Source organism: Eurosta solidaginis, chromosome 2 (genome assembly GCF_040869045.1).
Source record: "Eurosta solidaginis isolate ZX-2024a chromosome 2, ASM4086904v1, whole genome shotgun sequence".
Taxonomy (NCBI): domain Eukaryota; kingdom Metazoa; phylum Arthropoda; class Insecta; order Diptera; family Tephritidae; genus Eurosta; species Eurosta solidaginis.
Genome location: NC_090320.1, coordinates 103,272,691 through 103,295,994, shown reverse-complemented (window position 1 = coordinate 103,295,994; position 23,304 = coordinate 103,272,691). Strand labels below are relative to the sequence as shown.

At 40.9% G+C, this 23,304-nt stretch overlaps 1 protein-coding gene across 7 annotated transcripts in view; it reads left to right on the top strand.

Annotated features, from left to right (window-relative positions):
• LOC137240117 (neurotrimin-like) overlaps positions 1 to 23,304 on the top strand; it is a 2,444,277-nt gene that overhangs the window by 1,584,296 nt on the left and 836,677 nt on the right. For all 7 annotated transcript variants that reach the window (XM_067766054.1, XM_067766050.1, XM_067766051.1 and 4 more), the window contains one exon: positions 21,498 to 21,626. In XM_067766054.1, coding sequence (XP_067622155.1) covers positions 21,498 to 21,626 — 129 coding nt within the window. The remainder of the gene's footprint in view (positions 1 to 21,497; positions 21,627 to 23,304) is intronic.

Sequence of the window (23,304 nt, the reverse complement as noted above, 5' to 3'; positions counted from 1 at the left end):
CGTCCATTCTCCTCAGCGATAATGGCGAGCAACTCGTCACTAACGCCCCGGCAACGATCCTGAGGGATCATAACATCACCAACCGATTTACCGTAGCGTATGCCTCCCACGAAAATCTTACCGAACGGTTTATCAAAACAAGGGTGGCACAACGTACGAAAAAAGACCATCGGAACTGGCACCAAGAACTACCAGAATTAACACACACATCAACCGCCGAAATAAATTTTAACCGCAACGTCGTCGGACCGAGAGAAGCATGAACAAAAGATGCCATGCCCAAAGAACCGCCTCCATTCGACGCAGTACCGCGGCCGCTAAATAAGCCACGGATACTGGACGTTAAGACATTCTGGGGCCCGCCATTAATAGCTGGCCATCTAAACGCCATCGTGTGCGACAAACCAACCACTGGTGACACTATACCGTATTCACCAACCCGAGAGCCACACGATACTACTGCTGGAAACCACGCCCCAGACTTCTTCGCCCGGACTATGGCTAAATCGCAAAAGGGTGTAACACGGCGCGTAGGGTGGACGAAGGTCACGCCATAATCAAGCTGAAAGAACACTCCATGATGGTACGATTCGCTGGCTGAGCAGAAGCAAAATCCGACCTAGCTTGATAAGTTTTCTATACATGAAATGTAAATACCTTAATTTTGAAATGTAAATTTAAAATGTAATATACAAATGTACATATGTATATACCTTAATCTTGAAATGTAAATTTAAAATGAATTTCGTACTTGCAATGTAAATTTAAACCCAAATGAAATGTACACATTATTGTTGAAAAAAAAGAGAAGAAAAAATCAATCATAATAATAAAAACATCAACGAACACATATACACACATGTCGGCCGAGCCATCGGATTCACCCAATGATAAAACATACCTGGGCTCTGCCCATGGTAGTTCAGGCCTCCGCGCAAAAACCCTAGAATGCCACAACCTTTCGTCCGCTGAAGTAGGAGGGAGAATGTAACGTAGCAAATACTACGCCACAATATCTATTTCCTATTTAGCGCCCACCCCTAACATCATATTTTCAATTTACTGCCCATCCCTAGTAGTGTATATACCGACATACATATATACATACATACCAGCCCAACAACCATCGCGCAAGCACAGAGCAAGCCAGCGATGGTGAACGCACAATGCTTGGGAATTTTCATTCGTGGAGCGCTGTGCGCGACAATGCGAGCATAATTCCCAACGTGTTCATAGTTACCTATGAATAAAATGATTGGCCGGAATACACCAGGCACACTTCGCCGTAGGTAAGTGAAGTGCGTGTTGGCCGCCATTGGCGGTCGACAAGGGGTGCCCTTTGGGTTAGGAGGGTGCGTTACAAGGTCGGTTCCACCGATGGTACGCCCCCCCCCCTGCTTATCGGACACCCCGCAGATTTACCCACATTTCCGGTGAGTAAGTCGGGATTTACACCCCTTATTACTCATCGGAAAGGTAATGCACGAGCAGCCTTCTCGGGTAGGAAGGAAACCCGTCCCAACGCCAGTGGCGGGGCGGATTTCCCCACTACCCTGGCAGACTGCCGATGGTACTTCCCCCCGGCCTATCGGGCAACCCTAATATTTTGTAATCATCTCCTCTGAGTAAGACGGGGCTCACCCCCCTATTACTCAGAGGAAGGGTAATGCACGAATATACGGCTCAGGTAAGAGGGGAACACGTCCCAACGCCTGCGGCGGGACAAACTCCCCTACTACCCTAGCCGAATACCCGAGCCAATATATTGTAGTTAGTTAAACAAGCCTCGTACTAATAGAGACACTTCGCCGTAGGCACAACATCACCACGATCCCGATCCTCGGACATCCCATCCCGAAGTCTAGCCACCACCGTCGCCATAGCTATTTGGTGAGAGCCACTGCCACTCAGTACTCTCTCTTCAGGCGTGATCCTAACTACCGCCGTCATTACTACCGCCGTTAGCACCCCTTAGCGAGAGCCACCGTCATCTTCACCATCTCAGCCACCGCTTAGCTAGCACTCTATCTCCCTCTCTCTGCGGAGAGCCGTCGTCCTTGGATTATAATATATTTTCAGCAACACTACCTAGTGATCATCTCTCTCTCTCTCTCTCTCTCTCTCTCCTGGATTCAAGGTTGTGGATACTTTAGCCTGAGAGCCGCGTGTGTGTGTGTGTTCGAAATCAAACACTAATTTACTGTGTATTTATTTAGGTGGGGGAAGTGGGACCTCCATCCGACTCTGGATTGACTTGAGCATACCTCAGACTTTGACCAAACCCACCTCATAAAACGTAATAGTTCTAGTAAGAGACTAACCTGGTATAATGCAAAACTTACTTACTTACTTAATTGGCGCTTAACCGTCTAAACGGTTATGGCCGTCCAACAAGGCGCGCCAGTCGCCCCTTCGCTCCGCCAACCGGCGCCAATTGGTCACACCAAGGGAGTTTAAATCGTTTTCCACCTGGTCCTTCCAACGGAGTGGTGGCCGCCCTCTACCTCTGCTTCCATAGGCGGGTTACGATAGAAACACTTTCTTGGCCGGAGCATCATCTTTCATCCGCATAACATGGCCTAGCCAGCGCAGCCGCTGCGTTTTAATTCGCTGTTGTCAATGTCCATGCTTATGCCCCATATAGCAGGACGGATACGATAAGTGACTTGTAGAGTATGATTTTCGTTCGCCGAGAGATGACTTTACTTTTCAATTGCCTACCTAGTCCAAAGTAGCATTTATTGGCAAGATTGATTCTTCGCTGGATTTCAGTGCTGATGTTGTTGCTAGTGTTGATGCTGGTTCCCAAATAAACGAAGTCTTTTACTATTTCGAAATTATGGCTGCCAACAGTAGCGTGGTTGCCAAGGCGCATATGCGCTGACTCTTTGCTCGATGACAGCAGGTACTTCGTTTTGTCCTCATTCACCATCAAACCCATCTTAGCGCTTCTTTTTCCAGTTTGGAGTAAGCATAACTAACAGCGCGGGTGTTTAAGCCGATGATATCAATGTCATCAGCATATGCCAGTAAATTCACGCTTTTATAGTATATTGTTCCAGTGCGGTTAAGTTCTGCAGCTAGTATAATTTTCTCCAGCATCAAATTAAAGAAATCGCACGATAGGGGGTCACCCTGTCTGAAACCTCGTTTAGTTTCGAACGGCTCGGAGAGGTCCTTCCCAATTCTGACTGAGCTGATGGTGTTGCTCAATGTCATTTTGCACAGCCGTATAAGTTTTGCGGGGAAACCAAATTCAGACATAGCGGCATATAGGCAGCTCCTTTTCGTGCTGTCGAAGGCGGCTTTAAAGTCGACGAAGAGGTGATGTGTGTCGATTCTCTTTTCACGGGTTTTTTCCAAGATTTGGCGCATTGTGAAAATCTGGTCGATGGTAGATTTACCAGGTCTGAAGCCGCACTGATAAGGTCCAATCAGCTGGTTTACGGTGGGCTTCAATCTTTCGCACAATACACTTGAAAGGACCTTATATGCGATATTAAGAAGGCTGATTCCACGATAGTTGGTGCATTTTGCAGTATCCCCCTTCTTGTGGAATGGGCAAAGAACACTTAGATTCCAACCGTCGGGCATGCTTTCGTCCGCCCATATTTTGCTAAGAAGCTGCTGCATGCGCCTTACCAACTCCTCACCGCCGAACTTGAATAGCTCCGCAGGCAATCCATGAGTGCCCACGGCCTTGTTGTTTTTCAATCTGGTTATTGCTATTCTAACTTCGTCATAATCGGGCGGGGGGACATATATTCCATCATCATCGATTGCGGGATCGGGTTCTTCATCTCTGCGCGGTGAATTGCTGCCTCCATTTAGGAGAGCAGAGAAGTATTCCCTCCATAATATAAGCACTCTCTGGACATCAGTTACAAGGTCGCCGTTTTCATTCCTACAGGAGTTTGCCCCGGTCTTAAAACCTTCCGTCTGTCGCCGTATTTTTTGGTAGAATTTTCGGGCGTTATTCCTGGTGGCTAGCAGCTCAAGTTCCTCGCACTCACGCCTTTCTGCTTCTGCTTTTTTCTTCCTGAAAAGGCGCCTCGCTTCCCTTTTCAACTCACGATAACGTTCACACACTCCTCTTGTCGCGCTCGCTTTTAACGTAGCCCTGTAGGCAGCGTCTTTTCTTACGGTTGCAATGCGGCATTCTTCATCATACCAGTTGGTTTTTGGTGGCCGCCGGTAACCAATTTTTTCCTCGGCGGCAGTACGAAGTGCTTTGGAGATATGCTCCCACTGATCCTGTATTCCTTCAGGATGAGTTGTGCTCTCAGAGAGCAGGTTTGAGAGTCGAGTTGCGAAATCATTGGCAGTCTGTTGTGATTGAAACTTTTCGACATCTAGCTTTCCTTGTATTTTTTGTTCCTTGGTTTTAGCAGCGTTGAGGCGGGTGCGTATTTTGGCTACAACGAGATAATGGTCCGAGTCGATGTTAGGTCCTCGGATCGGGCGCACATCTAAAACACTGGAGGCATGCCGTCCGTCTATCACAACGTAATCGATCTGATTGCGAGTATTTCGATCAGGAGACAGCCATGTAGCTTGATGTATCTTTTTATGCATGAACCTCGTGCTGGATATGACCATGTTTCGAGCACCGGCAAAGTCAATCAGCCTCAGTCCGTTAGGAAAAGTTTCATTGTGTAGGCTGAACTCTCCGACTGTAGGGCCAGAAACACCTTCTTTGCCCACCCTGGCGTTAAAGTCGCCGAGCACGACTTTTATATCATGACGGGGGCAGCGCTCGTATGTGAGTTCTAATTGTTCATAAAAAGTGTCTTTCTCCTCTGTCGGCGCATGGGCGCAGATGAATGATATATTAAAAAATTTTGCTTTTATTCGGATAGCGGCGAGAAGCTCGTCCAGAGGCGTGAACGCCAGCACTTGGCGACAAAGTCTCTCTCCCACCACGAATCCGACGCCAAAACTGCGCTTATTCGCATGGCCACTCCAATATATGTCACAATTTTTGATATTCTTTCTTCCTTGCTTCGTCCAACGCATTTCTTGGATGGCCGTGATGTCAGATTTTGCTTTGACGAGGACATCAACCAGCCGGGCTTCTGCACCAATCCCATTCAGGGAGCGGACGTTCTAGGTGCATGCCCTCAATTCATTGTCCTTCAAACGTTTGCCATGGTCGTCGTCAATAGAGAGTGTATTTATCCGAGGCTTGTTGTTATATTTCATTGGAGTATGTTTTTACGTGGCGGGTCCCAAGCCCAGTGCACAACCCGCTCAGCGGGGGCGAAAATATTACTTGGCACGTTTTTATAGCGAGCCGCTTGCTCCAAGACAGACTCCCGCTTGCAGCCGCACCTAGAGGTGTACAGACTCTGCCGATGAGATCTCCCCCGGCTAGCCCTTAAACCGATTATGTCAGAGTGGCCTAGCCAGGTTGTCGCCTTCTCACATTAGCTCACCGCTAAACGGGTGTTTAGCGGCTACCCAGAGGATAATTGGCCGCAAGCGACCGGACGTAGTGAGCTGCTTGAACCGCATGCAAAAGAATCGCTCTGGCCATTCCCAGGTGAATGGTGGTCAGAAGCTTTCCCCACTTTCGAGGACTTCTACACACGGCCCCACCCTCCCTGCAAAACTTAATAATATTAAAAATAGAAAAAATAAAGCCTTCAAAAGGTATAGAAATAGCTCTAATAAAACTTATCGTCTTAATTACATTACACTTAAAAGGCAATTTAATTGTCTTAATAAGTTTTTGTTCAAGCAATATGATTAAACTTGAATCGAAATTGAAAACAAATCCGTCTAGTTTTTGGTCGGTTATAAATTCCAAGAGACAGACTAATGGCTTCCCAATGACCATGGAGTATGATGACGAAGTCTCCAGCAATACGCAAGATACGTGTAACTTGTTTTCCAAATTATTTCAGAAGGTATATTCAAAGTTTACCTCTTCACCAATTCCGGTATTTCACTCTGGATACCAATCTCAAATTTCTTCTTTTGATATTACTGCAGATGATGTTCTGCTGTCGATCTCTAAGCTGCCAAGTAGCACCAAAAATTGAGGGATTTTCTCCGTTATTCTTTAAAATATGTTCGAACACCATTGCAGAGCCTCTGGCGCTTCTCTTTCGAGAATGCCTGAGCAATGGAAGTTTTTTAGACTCATGGAAATTATGCTGCATAAATCCCGTATATAAATCTGGTAGCCGCAATGATATATGCAACTACAGACCGATTGATAAGCAGAGTACTCTGCCAAAGGTATTCGATCATATATTGCATGATAAACTATTCGATTACATCGGTAATGCTATGGTTGAGTGTCAGCATGGATTCTTTCCTGGAAGGTCCACCTCCACCAATTTAGCTTTACTCACCAATCAAATTGTCGGTGCTTTTGAGAGCCAAGAGCAACTTGATGTTATTTATACGGACTTCTCTAAAGATTTTGACAAGGTCGATCATTCTATACTGCTACACAAGCTGGCGATGTATGGTATCAATGGTAACCTGTTAAAATTATTCTCAAGTTTTTTGGAAAACAGGATGCTATATGTGTCAATTGGAGCCGATAGGTCATCCTTGGTTATCAACTTTTACCAGCTAGCCACCTTTCATGCTTACTTATAAACCTTGAAGTAGAACGACCGCCTGCTTGCCATTTTCTTTGTATAGGAATGTAGAGGAAGAAATATCTAGTGAACAGATCTACATACCTAAACGATTTTTAAGATAAATATAAAATAAAAAATAGGTAGGTACTTTGTGTGAGGATGCAAAGTTTCAGGTTTTTTGTGGTCTGCGTGTAAAAACTATGACTACGAATCACGTATTTCAACAATATATGACGTAAACGTAACTATTTGATGAAATGTTTTGAATTTTGAAGCTTCTAGTCGTAAACAAGAGCCAAAAAAATACAGTTTATATGGGGTATATAATATATGTACCACCGATCCCTATGATTTTTTCAGACAACAATGTATGCTATATACGTAAGCATTTGGTGAAATTTGAAGCTTCTAGCTGTTAAAACGGGGCAGAAATTGCGCAAAGTTTCTTATCTGAACAATCGGTTGTATGAGATATATACTATATATACCACCGATCTCAATGATTTTTTTAGACAACAATATATACTATATCTACACGTAAGCATTTGGTGAAATTTGAAGCTTCTAGCTGTTAAAATGGGGAAGAAATTGCGCAAAGTTTCTTATCTGAACAATCGGTTGTATGAGATATATACTATATATACCACCGATCTCAATGATTCTTTCAGACAACAATATATGCTATACACGTAAGCATTTGGTGAAATTTGAACATATCTAAACGATTTTTAAGATAAATATAAAATAAAAAATAGGTAGGTACTTTGTGTGAGGATGCAAAGCTTCACGTTTTTTGTGATCTGCATGTAAAAACTATGACTACGAATCACGTATTTCAAAAATGTATGAAGTAAACGTAACTATTTTATGAAACTTGATTAATTTTGAAGCTTCTATCCGTAAAAAAGGGGCAAAAATGACAGTTTGTATGAAGTATATAATATATATACCACCGACCTCTATGATTTTTTCAGACAAAAATATATGCTATATACGTAAGCATTTGGTGAAATTTGAAGCTTCTAGCTGTTAAAACGGGGCAGAAAATTACGCAAAGTTTCTTATCTGAACAATCGGTTGTATGAGATATATACTATATATACCAACGATCTCAATGATTTTTTCAGACAACAATATATACTATACACGTAAGCATTTGGTGAAATTTGAAGCTTCTAGCTGTTAAAATGGGGAAGAAATTGCGCAAAGATTCTTATGTGAACAATCGGTTGTATGAGATATATACTATATATACCACCGATCTCAATGATTATTTCAGACAACAATATATACTATACACGTAAGCATTTGGTGAAATTTGAAGCTTCTAGCTGTTAAAATGGGGAAGAAATTACACAAAGTTTCTTATCTGGACAATCGGTTGTATGAGATTATATATACCACCGGTCTCTATGATTTTTTCAGACAACAATATATGCTATACACGTAAGCAATTGGTGAAATTTGAACATATCTAAACGATTTTTAAGATAAATATAAAATAAAAAATAGGTAGGTACTTTGTGTGAGGATGCAAAGCTTCACGTTTTTTGTGGTCTGCATTTAAAAATTACGACTAACGTAACTATTTTATGAAACTTTATGAATTTTGAAGCTTCTATCTGTAAAAAAGGGGCAAAAATTACAGTTTGTATGAAGTATATAATATATATACCACCGATCTCTATGATTTTTTCAGACAACAATATATGCTATACACGTAAGCATTTGGTGAAATTTGAAGCTTCTAGCTGTTAAAATGGGGCCGAAATCGCAAAAAAAAAATATATATGCTATATATACCATCATATATATATTATATATATCACTGATCTCTATGATTTTTTGACACAACAATATATACTATATACGTAAGCAATCGGTGAAATTTGAAGCTTATAGCTGTTAAAATGGGGTAGAAATTGCGAAAAGTTTCTTATCTGAACAATCGGTTGTATGAGATATATACTATATATACAACCGATCTCTATGATTTTTTCAGACAACAATATATGCCATATACGTAAGCTTTCGGTGAAATTTGAAGCTTCTAGCTGTTAAAATGGGGCTAAAATTGCGAAAATATATATATATATATATATATATTATATATATACCACCATATATATACTATATATACCACCGATCTGTATGATTTTTTCAGATAAGAATATATGCTATATACGTAAGCATTCGTTGAAATTTGAAGCCTCTAGCTCTTAAAATAGGGCAGTAATTACGAAAAGTTTCTTATCTGAACAATCGGTTGTGGGGGTTATATACTATATATACGACCGATCTCATAAATTTTTTCAGGCAACAATATGTGCAATATACGAAAGTATATGGTGAAGTTTGAAGCTTCAATCTGTTAAATTGAGTAAGATATTAGAAAAATCCTCTTTTTTCTGAAAAATCGGTTGTATGGAGGATATATGCTATAGTGGTCCGATCCGGTCGGTTCCGACAAATGTCTAATCGGACACCCAAATACACCTGCTCACCAAATTTTATCAAGATATCTCAAAAATTGAGGGACTAGTTTGCATACAAACAGACAGACGGACAGACGGACAGACCGACAGACGGACATGGCTAAATCAACTCAGCTCTTCATTCTGATTATTTCGGTATACTTAATGGTGGGTCTATCTATTTTCCTTTAAGGACTTACAATTTTGGGTTTTGTGACGAAATTAATATACCATTTCATTTTCATGAAAGGTATAAAATAGGTAGGTCCTTTGTGTGAGGATGACTACGAATCACGAATTTCAAAAATATATGACGTAAACGTAACTGTTTGATGAAATTTGATGAATTTTGAAGCTTCTATCCGTAAAAAAGGGACAAAAATTACAGTTTATATGAAGTATATAATATATATACCACCGATCTCTATGATTTTTTCAGACAAAAATATATGCTATATACGTAAGCATTTGGTGAAATTGGAAGCTTCTAGCTGTTAAAATGGGGCAGAAATTGCGCAAAGTTTCTTATCTGAACAATCGGTTGTATGAGATATATACTATATATACCACCGATCCCAATGATTTTTTCAGACAATAATATATACTATACACGTAAGCATTTGGTGAAATTTGAAGCTTCTAGCTGTTAAAATGGGGAAGAAATTGCGCAAAGTTTCTTATCTGAACAATCGGTTGTATGAGATATATACTATATATACCACCGATCTCAATGATTTTTTCAGACATCAATATATGCTATACACGTAAGCATTTGGTGAAATTTGAAGCTTCCAGCTGTTAAAATGGGGCCGAAATCGCAAAAAAAAAATATATATATACTATATATACCATCATACTATATATACCATCATATATATATTATATATATCACCGATCTCTATGATTTTTTGACACAACAATATATACTATATACGTAAGCAATCGGTGAGATTTGAAGCTTATAGCTGTTAAAATGGGGTAGAAATTGCGAAAATTTTCTTATCTGAACAATCGGTTGTCTGAGATATATACTATATATACAACCGATCTCTATGATTTTTTCAGACAACAATATATGCCATATACGTAAGCATTCGGTGAAATTTGAAGATTCTAGCTGTTGAAATGGGGCTAAAATTGCGAAAAAATATATATATATACTATATATACCACCATATATATATTATATATACCACCAATCTGTATGATTTTTTCAGAAAACAATATATGATATATACGTAAGCATTCGTTGAAATTTGAAGCCTCTAGTTCTTATACGGTGAAGTTTGAAGCTTCAATCTGTTAAATTGAGTAAGATATTTCAAAAATCCTCTTTTTCTGAAAAATCGGTTGTATGGAGGGTATATGCTATAGTGGTCCGATCCGGCCAGTTCCGACAAATGTCTAATCGGACACCCAAATACACCCGCTCTCCAAATTTTATGAAGATATCTCAAAAATTGGGGGACTAGTTTGCATACAAACAGAGAGACGGACAAACGGACAGACAGACAGACGGACATGGCTACATCAACTCAGCTCTTCAACCTGATTATTTCGGTATACTTAATGGTGGGTCTATCTATTTTCCTTTAAGGACTTACAATTTTGGGTTTCGTGACGAAATTAATATACCATTTCATTTTCATGAAAGGTATAAATATGTGAGCTATATTTATGTTTATTTAAATAAACAGAATACTTTATTCTATAGACTCCAAAAAAACGACTGATTTTGGGCGTTATATTAAACATTGCTTTATATATTCAAATTATGGAAATGACTTCCAGGTATATTATGCAGCTTGTAACCGAAAAATTTGGTTTTATTAACAAATTCCAACAACAAAAGTGACCGTACTAAATGCGCCTCCTTCTTACTTATACCTGCTCTTACCTATACCAACGCATGTAGACCTTATGAATTCAGGTAACTGAATATTTACGAAATACCTGCTGTAAATTTCACGGAGACCTTTTTTGTCCTTTTTTTATTTTCCATCAAATTTCGAAAAAGGTCCTAAAAATTGGCTTTTCGAAAAACAGGTAGATCTGACAAATTTTATAAAAAAAAACTAATTTTATATTTTTTTTCAGCCTAGAATTAAATATCCTTCTATTGTGATACAAGAAAGAAGTAGTAGGCCGTTTTATTTAGAGACAAAACAATTTTTAATACAACAAAAAACAACAAAAACCACAAATTTTTCTAAATGTTAAAAATTAATCAATTTTGAGCGGCTCTTACTCCTAAAATGTTATACATGTCTAATAAGAGTTATATATTCGTAATCCCTGGAAAATTCTCTACTAAATGCATGTATTAGGTTTATCGAACTCCTTCATGAAATTTTTGATTTTAGCCAGGCTTTTCGGTCAGAGGCGCCATAGTGCAGCGGCACTGGTAGAAGCGAAGCCGTCCCAAAAGGCCCTCCTCAATTCAGATATGCTAGAAGCGAAAAATATTTCAGCTGTAAAGCTACAACATAAAAATGCTTACTCGGTATACCTGCGATGCATGTCGAATATCGTTGAGCTGCAGGAAAAATTAACAAAGCCTGAAAAGACTGTGGAAGCCTCGCCCATACGTGAACTTTAACGTCATATTCGTCTGCCCCCATTCGACACCGACGTGTTCAAGGGCGACTATCTATCCTGGCCAACATTCCGAGACTTGTTTACGGCAATTTATATTAATAATAGTGATCTTACTAGTGTTGAGGGTTTATGTTACCTCAACCAAAAGACACAAAGGGAAGAGAAGGAAACTGTACAAAAATGCGAAGTCACAAATGACGGGTTCGAAACTGCCTGGAAAAATCTGACTGACAGGTACTAAAGCAAACGTATCCTGATTAATACTCAGTTAAAGATTTTATTCGATTTAGAATGAATCAAACATGAGTGGGGTACTTCAATTAGAAAGCTGCAGCGCGAGATTAATAATTGTATCGCGTCACTAAAAACGCATAAGATCGACATCGCAAACTGGGATGCGATTCTAACTTACTTGTGCTCGACTAAGCTGCCAGAAAGCACTTTGGCGCTCTGGGAACAGACAGTCGAGAACAATACTGAAATTTCCAAGTGGGAAGACATGGACAAATTTTTATCTAATCGATTCCAGACACTGGAAACTGTTTCGGGCATAATAGGTATCAACAATGCTAAGTCCCCGAAACAGAATAATGGTAGACCTTCTATCGATTCATCGCACAGAAAGCTTGGCGCCTTTAAAACAAGCGTAGCAAAGGTTTCTTGTAACATGTGTAATTCAAACGAGCACAAACTTATAAATTGCCAGAGGTTCCGTAACGAACGCCCCTTGACAGACTTAAATTCATTAAAACTTCTAATAGTTGTTTCAACTGTTTATCCTCAGGACATACGGTGTATAGGCAGCACTTGCCATCTACGACATCACACGCTCCTACATATTCAGACAGTTGCACGAATATAGGCGGGTAGGAGTTCAACGACATACCCCAATGATAAAATTGCTAGCACTTCGGCCCAGGCCCAGCAGAGGCAGGTAAACATTTCCAATAATGGTACATCATGTTTCTCAAATAACAGTAAGGTGTTTTTACTAAGCACAGCACGCGTTAACATATATTTTAATAATACAAGATTTTCTGCTCGCGCCAAAATTGATTTTTTGGGTCCGAATGCACCTTCATAACCGAAAGGCTCAAGCGCCGTATTAACTTGCCGCCTAAAAGGATGTATGCCCAAGTTTCGGGCATCATTAATCAGGCTACTGCGCAAGTTAGTGAAGCGTGCCTTATAGAACTGCGATCAGCCATTGATCCATTGGTGCGCATCAGTACCACTGCGTTGGTTTTACTACAACTGACTGGAGACCTTCCTACTTGTCAGGTCGACCCAACCACTATTCAAGCTTTCCCTAATCTCATTGTTGAAGCAGACTAGTTTATAAGTTAATACCTGAAAATGAAATGTAAATAAAATGAAATGTAATTAAATAATGAAGTTAAATAGAAATAATTATGTACTTACCTAAATACTTAAAATAGAGTTACCTTATACTTACCTTATATTTTTCTATTACCTACCTTATACTTACCTTATAATTAGTTTACACTTGCCTTATTTTCGCTTTTAATGATTTTAATTACTTACCAATTTACTTACCTTAACCTTTTAGCACCACCCTAATGTAAGTAAATGCATGATTACAGTCTGTATTCGACTGTACCTATGTTCATGCGGTGTGTGTATACCTACTAACAAGCGCGGCTTGTCCACGCTCTCTTGCCCATATACACACATACGTAGGCTTATAGGTAAGTTGACAAACTGTAAATTAGATTTAAGAAAATATTATAAAAAGAGGAAAATGAATTATTAAAGTTACAGTCAATTAGTAATTGACAACGGCGGTGTTTTTCTTGTGCGGATTTAATGCGACAGGCAATAGTATAAAGTTTGATTTGTGCTCCCCTAAAATTTATACTTTTCGTATTCACCTAGTAAATATAAAGTTTTCTTACTAAAAAATCTTAGTAAATTTTCACTCATATTAGGGGATAAGCGTTTTTACAAAAATAAGCTATTCCCTCATATTAGGCGGCGATATATATGCTCAAATAATGCTAGGCGGCGTCAGGAAAGACGTAATGGAAACCCTTCTAGCGCAGTTAACAGTTTTTGGTTGGATATAAACCGGCCAAACTGCAACATTAAACCCTGCCGATAAACGCGTATATTTTGTTAGCGGGGTAACTCTTGATAAAACTTTACGAACATTTTGGGAAATAGAAAATGTGCCTAATAAAAGGCCATACAATAAAGATGAGGTCTATTGCGAGGATCTTTACAAAACCACAACCAAAAGAACCAATGAAGGAACATATGCATAGTCTGAATAGTATGCCAACTGCTAGACTGTTGTTGCGTAAACTAACTGGTATGACTCTTTTGTTTAATTTCTACATAGCTAAGCTACCAGAAGGAGTTACTATTGTTTCCTACGCCGATGACTGCACAATAATGGCCACAGGCCCAGGCCCACAGATCGATAAGCTTTGCAACAGAATAAACGGCTACCTCCCTCATCTCTGCAGTTTTTTCGCATCGCGAAACCTGGCATTATCACCTACTAAATCCTCCGCGACCTTATTTACAACATGGACTTCCCAAATGTCGATTATTTTGAACATCCACGTCGATGGCACTACGCTACCGACTGTCCTACACCCCAAAATCTTGGGTGTGACGTTTGATCAGGATCTACATTTTGGTGAGCACGCAGCCGCAATTGCTCCGAAAATCCAGAGCCGTAATAAAATCCTCAAATATCTTGCTGGAAGTACTTGGTGAAAAGACAAAGAAACGCTCATTACCACATACAAAGCAATTGGCCAGCCGATTGCGTGCTACGCGTCCCCTATATGGTCGACAAGCCTAAAAATTATCCACTGGGAGAAGCTACAGGCCTGCCAAAATATTGCTCTCAGAATCGCCACGGGCTGTCTTCTTATGTCTCCGGAACACCATCTATATAATGAGGCGAGAATACTCCCCGTCAGGGAGAGAAATGAGATGCTAACCAAAAAGTTCCTGTTGAATACCCAGAAATCTGGGCACCCCAACAAATATCTGATTGATGAGCCAACACCGCCTACGGGCTTAAGGAGTCATCTCCGTAAGCATTTTGAGGAATTACGGCACCTGATAACTCAGCCGTATAAAGCAAAAAAAAACACAAGCAGGTCCTTGGTGAACTCCAGAAACAGACGTCGGAACTTCATGCCAGGAATTGCTCGGTGAATCCAGTACTCAAAGAACAGTACCCAAAACTTGCGAAAGAGGAACGCATACTCCCCAGGGAAGCGCGAGTCACTATAGCTCAACTTCGTTCTGGATACTGTAACAGGTTAAACTCTTACCTATCCAGAATCAACCCCGACATAAAAAATGTATGCCCCGTTTGCAATGTGTCCCCACATGACACCAACCATCTCTTTGATTGTAATGTGGAACCAACGCCTCTAACACCCCTCACATTATGGTCCACCCCTGTTGAAACAGCAAGTTTCCTTGGACTCCCGTTAGAGGCTATTGATGACAATTTGTGATCGGTCGCAGCTGTTAGGTGGGGCGAAGCAGTGCTACAACAACAACAACAACAACAACAGTTATGATTTTGTTGTATGTAATAATTAGGATGTCAACTGGTATAAAGCAGATGTAGAAGCTGAGTAGAGTTGTAATTGGTTAGACACCGATGCATATACTGACTAGTATGACCTGGTGCAGAATCTTCCCGAGGTCATTTCGGTATGATTTGGGACTCCCTCGGTATCCTCTCGGAGTCATTCGGGAACCTTTCGGAATGATTACAAGGACCCTCTTGCGGTCCGCCTGGGAACAATTGGGCGACATTTCGCGATGATTTTGGAGGCTCTCTTAGTGTCCTCCCGGGGCTATTTCGAGTTGATTTCGGGGACTCTTTGGAAGCCCTCCCGGGGTAATTTCTGCATGATTTTAGGACTCCCCGGAGACATTTGGAGTAGTTTCGGGGTTTCTGGGTCGTTTAGTGGTTATTTCGGGATGATCTAGGGGACTTTCCAGGGATCCTCATACCGTCATTTATGGTTACTTCGGAGCCGTTTGGGAGTCGTTCCAACAAAATTTTCGGGATTATTTTGGATCCTCCCGTGTCGTTAGGATATCATTTCCCGTAGTCCTTCCCCGTTCATTCGGGGGTCATTTCAAGAAAAAATCGTCATATTTTATTTTAACACTATGCCATATTAAGTTCTTATCGCAATCTGTTCTTCTCTGCATATTAGGTTAGGGTATGTTGAAGTGGCGGCCGCCATGGTGTGATGGTAGCGTGCTCCGCCTACCACACCGAAGATCCTGGGTTCGCGTCCCGGGAAAAGCAACATAAAAATTTTAGAAACATATTTTTTCAGTTAGAAGAAAATTTTTCTAAGCGGTGTCGCCCCTCGGCAGTGTTTGCAAGCATTCCAAGTGTATTTCTGCCATCAAAAGCTATCAATGACAACTCATCTCGGAATCGGCATAAAACTAGTAGGTCTCGTCCGGCCAATTTGTAGGAACAATTAAAAGAAGCGCGACGCAAATTGGAAGAGAAGCTCGGCCTTACATCTCTTCGGAGGTTATCGCGCCTTTCATTTATTTTTTATTTTTGTGTTGAAGTAGCTTCCCGAGGGCACATGTAGTGCAGTGATATTAGGCCCGTCGAAATTGTTTCCTTACTTATGTTGTTTTCGCCAGGTTTCCTTTGATATCCGACACCCCGGTATTTGTAGACATCTTTCGTCAGTTTGACAGTTGATGTGCTATTTTAGCATTAGCTTGCATGTGGCATGGGACATACCTAGGAAGAATCTACACGGTTATACCCTGCATAGCAAGTTCAACTGCAATGCAGTTTCCCTCGATGTCTCTATGTTCAGTGACCCATGTGAGATGTTGGGCCATCTCTTGAAATTATCGGCGACAGTTTTTATGGCAGCCTGGTTGTCACTGAAAATAATGATTTTTTTGCCGACATTCTGTGTCCCCATCATTACAGGGGCTTCCATGATGCCTGCCTGGAACACGCTGCAGTGATCAAGTAGTCTGAAGGTGAGCTGGAGGTCAGGGTCCCCTGAGTATACTCCACAACCTTCTTAGCTTAGAGCCTTCCGTGTATATGTAGAGTGTCCTTTATTCTTGTTGTTCCGACAGGACAGCTTCCTTAAGCGGAAGGCTGACGTTTCCCTTGCTCGAAAAATAGCTAGATCCAATAAAAGGATTTCAAGAATGATATGAAAAGCTTCGCTAGGTGTTGTTCTTAGAGTATCGCTTTTGCTGATCATGCTAGATCTGCGGACTTTACCCAATAAGTTTCTGTCTGACGCCTTGTTCAGGGCTGGCCACCATACGACTATCCCATATAGCAGTATGGGTCGGATAATCGCGGTATAAATCCATCTGCATATGTTGGGGGTGAGTCTCCATTTTTTGGCAATAGCTCTTTGCATGTATATAATGCAATGTACCCTTTATTTTGTCGCTAATTGACGTCGCTACGTCTAGAAATTTGGCCTTATTTGCCAGGCTTAGGCGCACTCCATTTAGTTATGGTAGGTTTAGTGGTGGTATTGGGCATTGTTTGGTATGTAAGAAAAGCTCAACTTTATCAGAATTGACGCCGAGCCCATATCAGGAGGCCCATAGAGAAACCTCCCAAAATGTTACCTGTATCAAGTCGCATAAAGTTTGAAGCAACTTGCCGCTGTAAGTAATCGCTATGTTATCAGAATATGCCACAGTATCACCACTCCCCCAACTAGTATCTCTTGATAGCGAGTTTACCGTTGTTAGATTCCATAGCAGAGGGGAAAGGACACCAACCTAGGGCGTGCTCCTTGCGACAAAGCGTGTTATATAAAAGCACTTTGCTTCTCTTGAGCAGTTGGTCAATCAGTCCCGCTAGGGGTTATTTGTATTATTTATATCCAGAAATCATTGTTAAAGACGTCTGGACTTATACTGTTGAGAGCTCCTTCAATGTCTAGGAAGGCTTCAAGACAATAATCCTTTTCAAACAAGGATGTTTCGATAGTGGAGACTAGGCTGTGTAGCGCAGTCTCCCCAGATTGCCCTTTGGTGTACGCATGTTGATAGCCAGATATGAGGTCCTGTCAATAGTGGTAGGGAGGTAATTCCTAATTATCCTCTCTAGTGTCTTGAGTACGGAGGACGAAAGACAGATAGGCCTGTTATGGTGGGCGTTTGAGTTCTACCTAGATCGGCCACTAGATCCTTTACCGTCTTTTGGGGAGGAGGTTCTCTTTATCACACGGCATTTAAACGGAGGTCAGCGTAAAGTGTGTAACTCCGTTTTCCAACCTGGCCACTGTAACATCGCCATTGATGAAAGTAGATAAGAAAAAGATGTTCAGCTCAGACTTTACCAAAATACATGTGCTAACTTTACTTAGTCTGCAGCCCGGATAAGCCTAAACGCATAAAATGCCCCCAAACCGCATACAAACGGAGGCCAGCGCAAAGTGTGTGCCTTCGTTTGCCAGCCTGTCCACTGTAACGTCGCCATTGCTATAGTTAGGTAAGAGAAAGATGTTCAGCTCAGACTTTACCAAAATACAGGTTCTAATTTTACCTTACGCAAATCCGTGAGTCGACGTCGCCTATAGAAAGGCGACAGATGAGGGCTGCCTTACATTTTGTGCAGGTTTATCTGGAGCAACGTCAGCATGGGCTTGCTCAGACTACCCTCCCCTGCGTGACGTCGTGATCATTCCTGTCGATCTTCAGCAGAGTATCCTACATTGAAAAATTGCAGAACCTCCGCGCAATTTGACGTGGCGGATACCAGGCTGTCTTCGTCGTATACCTCCGCCTCCTTTTCGAGTGCCTCGATGTCCGTGTCCAAAGAAGCAACCGAAAGGTATGCGCGCTGTGCGCCGCCACGGTATATGTGAATTATGACCTCGCCGAGGCTGTAAAATAGTCGTCCTTTGCTTTGTTTAAGAGGCTCGAGAGACTCCTTATTCGATCTGCCTACTAGGTCATACACCGTCCTCGACCTAGGGGACACTCCAGTCCTGCGTCCGGAGAGTCGGGTTATGAGAATTCTCTCAGGTTCTGTCGGAACTGCCGGGCCCCATGCTCTAATCCTTGGCTAAGCCGGAATTTTCTTCCAATCGATGACCTCGATTTCGGAAACCCTCACATCTTAACAGAACTTTCGCATCATTTCTTTTGTTCCTGTGGAACGATCCACTGTGTGAACCTTCCCGAGAAGGGGCCCGACCCATAGTTGCTCTCTCGGTCGTACCCCCGGATGATGGTTCATCTATGGCTTCTTTCTACCTTGGCTCAGTGCGATCAGATCCTGGGACCCCTGTCTCAGCCGTGGAGAGACCAGTGGACGTAGCGGCGTCTGACGGGCATCAGCAGGGGTGTCAGTGTTCGCCATTCCCAGCGCAATTACCTTCGCCGCCATATTAGTGCTTGCCCCGTCAGATCACCAAATGCCGAGTTTAAAGAGGTTGCTCTCTTTTCGTCCAGGGGGAGGCAACCATTCCCCCAGTAGAAATAATTTTGGCTGCCATCTTTTCCCTTGGCTCGGAGTGGCTAGGTCGCGAGACCCCTGTCACAGCCGTGCAAAGAATTGTTGCCTTTCCGGCATCAGTAGGCGCGTCAGTGTTCGCCGTCGCAGCGCAACTAATTTCGCCGCCATACTAGTGCCGAAACCCACCAAGTTGCTCTTACCTCTGTCTGAGATTTTCAATCGAAAGAGAGGATTGCACCTGGGCAGTGATTTGGTAAACACTCCGGGTGTATTTCTGCCATGAAAATCATCTCAGTGAAAATTCATCTGCCATGCAGATACCATTTGGAGTCGGCGAATTCCCGCCAATTTGCAGGAAAAATTAAAAAATTGGCAGAACGAAAATTGGAAGAGGAGGTCGGCCTAAATCTCTTCGAAGTTAAATTGCGCCGAGGAGTCCCGAAATCATTCAAAAATGATACCGGGAGAACCCCGACATATTCCCCAAATTCATCTCGGAAGGACCCCAAGAGAGTCCCCCAAATGACCCCAGGAAGATTCCGAGGAAGCCTCAAAATCATCCCCAAGTTTCCCTCAAATGACCCTGGGAAAATCATCCCGAAAAAAGCCCCAAAGTAAATCGGGAGGACCCTGAGGAAGTCACCAAAATTATTCCGAAATGACCCCGGCAGGACCCCTGGGTGTAAATTTAAAAATTAACACTTTTTCTTCACATAATTTGCATGAAAGGGGAACTCTGGAATGGCCCCCAAACGACGCATAGGTGATTTCCAAATGAACTTCAAATCCGGGAGGACCTTGGATTAACACGGGATCTAGTGGGAAAGAACCGTACGCACTACTGCACATAGACTAAAAATATGTACATACACATAGACCATCATACTGCGTCGCCACGCCAGAAATCTATTTTACGTGCGCCTACACTTGTTTCACATCAATATATTCAGTAGCCTTGGATTTGCTGCTAACACTGAGCAATGCTCAGTGAGCATGGTATAAAAAAGAAGGTAGTTCCACTCAAAATTTTTTGATGTATTTGGGGAAGTTTCATACTGTTTGTTGTTTCACTAGAAGCGTTGCCATACTATTACTGTTTAAGGCGAAATCGTGGTTTTTCGGTATGGAAATTTCCTTCAGGATGAAAATGAAATGGTCACCTGAGGCCTTAGCATGATTTATGCGCATACATATCTATTCAGAATACAGTAAAACATCCAATTTTATCGAAAAATATGACTCATGCATTGGTTAATGACTCATATCTTTATGGCAATTTGAACCCTAGACAGAAAAAATACACCAAAAATCCTGTTGTTCTAGCATTGCCCTATTATCATACTTCTACAGTGGATATTTCTCAAGGCATGTTGAGAAAAAGTGTACCTCCAAAGTGTGCAGTGTGTGTTAGGTGTTTAATTTGTTACGTTTGTTGCACGCTACATCCATGTCAATGCTAAATGGGCACAGAATGTGTATAGGCGGGCTTGCCCCAAGATGATCCCTGGTACAACGGGCAAAACACCTCTCATAACTAGTGGCTAACCTGCAGAGTTATAGGCAAATGTTCTCCCTAAAAATGGTTTAACAATTCCGTCCTCAAGCGCTACGCTTGAATTATACAATAATATAAGTCCATTCAATTTCATAAAAATTTCGTTTAAGCAAGCTAAACTCTTTAAAAATTGCGGTACCGGTTTATAGGGACCTCCTTTGGGCAATCAATAGACAAACGTGCATGTTTTGTCAATATGCTCTGAGCAAATTTACGGACACTTAGAAGGCTATAATCCCATGCTTTGTATGTACATTTCAAACCGTGTTTCTTCCACCAAAGCATATTTCCGGATCTCGAAAAACTTATTAAAAACACTATTTTCTAGGCTGAATACGAAATGTATTAAAATATTTCCAACGCATGCGGCTCATTTTTCTTTTTTATTTAAAATAACTTTGAAAGTAATTTAGTCGTTTCCGTTAATATGAAATCCATCAAAATTAGAAAAATTCGTGACATTTTTCAATATGGTAGCTTGTTTTTGTTGAAATTGTAATTGTCCCCGCAAAAGTCAAGTGGCTAACGTCACACTAAATGGAACTACCTCCATTTTTTGTATCATGACTCTGAGTACATTATGTTCGGTGACATCATAACTTAGACTCTTTTACTTGTTTTATTACAAACCCATACAAAAAATTTGACTTGAAAATAAGAATAAATGGAAAATTCAAATACAGATACTTCTGTTAGTTTAACTTACATTTATTTTAAAATATTAATGTAGGCCAGTTTAAATAAATTTAACGAGCTAAATATTTTAAATATTTCATGACGTGACACGACTGCAGTAAACGAATGGGAAGGCGATACGCTGGAAATAATACGCATATCACGGCTGGATATGGGGGCCTATCTCTGTATAGCATCAAACGGTGTACCTCCGACCGTCTCCAAACGCATTAAAGTCAGCGTGGACTGTAAGTAATAAAGTTAAAATATAAATCATGTTACTATGGGTTAGGTTAAGTTGAAATGAGCAAATTCACTTCCTCCTTTATATATGAAAAAAGGTGAACCCCTTTTCTTATGTAGACCAGTATGTCTGCGTTTTCAGCAGGCATTCGCATTATGGATAGAGAAGGATATCTGTAGAAAAAATTTTAATACTTTCTATCTCCTCCCCATCCCTACAACCCCGACAGAAATCATTCGTTGAAAATTACATGCGATCGGCGTGTATTCCCCACATGTGGGTTAAAGTGCCCATCTGACATCGGCTTCCTCTGTGAATACAGACTTGGGCCAGTGTTTGCAGGAGGCAAGAGGATCGATGTAGCGCAATGGGTTCAACTTGGCTTGTTCAGTGGCGGTCCTCCCTATTTCGTCAGCAACATAGGGAGCTATTTCACCACGATGGTGATCAAATCGGTCAAATAGGTTAACAACTGTCTGCAGTGTATTGGCCCTGAAGAGCTTTAATAGCTGCTTGCCACGGACGTGGGCTTATTTGATAGTAGCCATTGGGCTCTGCCTAAAAAACGCTTCTATTAACAGGATATAGAAAGCAAGATATCAATACGGTGCTCATATCAAATATCTGGTACTCGATGGTATCGAATCAAAAACACCCGGTACCCAGAGTATCGATATAGAAATGAGATCTCAACAGATATTTAGCTGTGTTGAATATATGTTACAAAGGGCGCTCTGACAAGAAAGAAGAGCTCTCAACTTTTGCCTTCGGTTTACATTTGATGGATTTTGTGGAGCAAAACTATACATTAAACTCATCTGTCAACGGAAAACACTGGGCTAAACGTTCTATGTAAATCCGGCACAGTGTTCGATCTTCAAATTTGAGACGATACAAATGGTTTTAAAATATTAGGTTTAAAGTTTCAAACTGGCTACTCTATCAAAAAGGGATCTGATAGATACTCAAAATCTAACATATTTTCGACCAGATTTTCGTTTATATGCTTCTAAAGATAGCGAATGGTTAGGAAAAAAAAAAAAAAATTGTGTGAATACATCCATTGCAATTTTGAACAGTCCATAATTATTGAAGTAATTGACAAACATTATTTCTCTCGTTTTTGGCCGATAGTATTTGGAATAACTAAAATTTTTGGTTGAGCTCAAGGCCGGGTTTTCTTAAATAAAACACTTGGATGTGTATTTTATTTTGGTTTTTATTTTTCAATATTTCGACTTCAGTCTGAAGTCATCCCAAGTATTTTATTTAAGAAAACTCGGCTTTGAGCTCAACCAAAAAATTTAGTAGTTGGAAATCTTTAAAATTTTTTCTTTTTGTTTATAGTTGTTGTTGCTTTTATATTTTGAGTACAATTAAATGCTCACGGATGATTACTAGAATCAAAATATTGATTGATATTGGGTTATCTAGCCTTAAGAAGAAGACAGACCGACTAAAATCTATGATTTTATATATATGAATTTTAGCAGTGGATCAACAATAACTATAGATTTGGATAAACTTAGGTTTTTTTAAAAGGTTCAAAACTTCAAGGAAAATGGGCATATAGAGTAAAATATCGCTTTTTACATGATAATGGTAAATGTATTTCTTCTCTTCTATTACATATATTGTTGAGAAGGAAAAGCAGCGCAGCGGTCGACCTGCCATTATTTTCA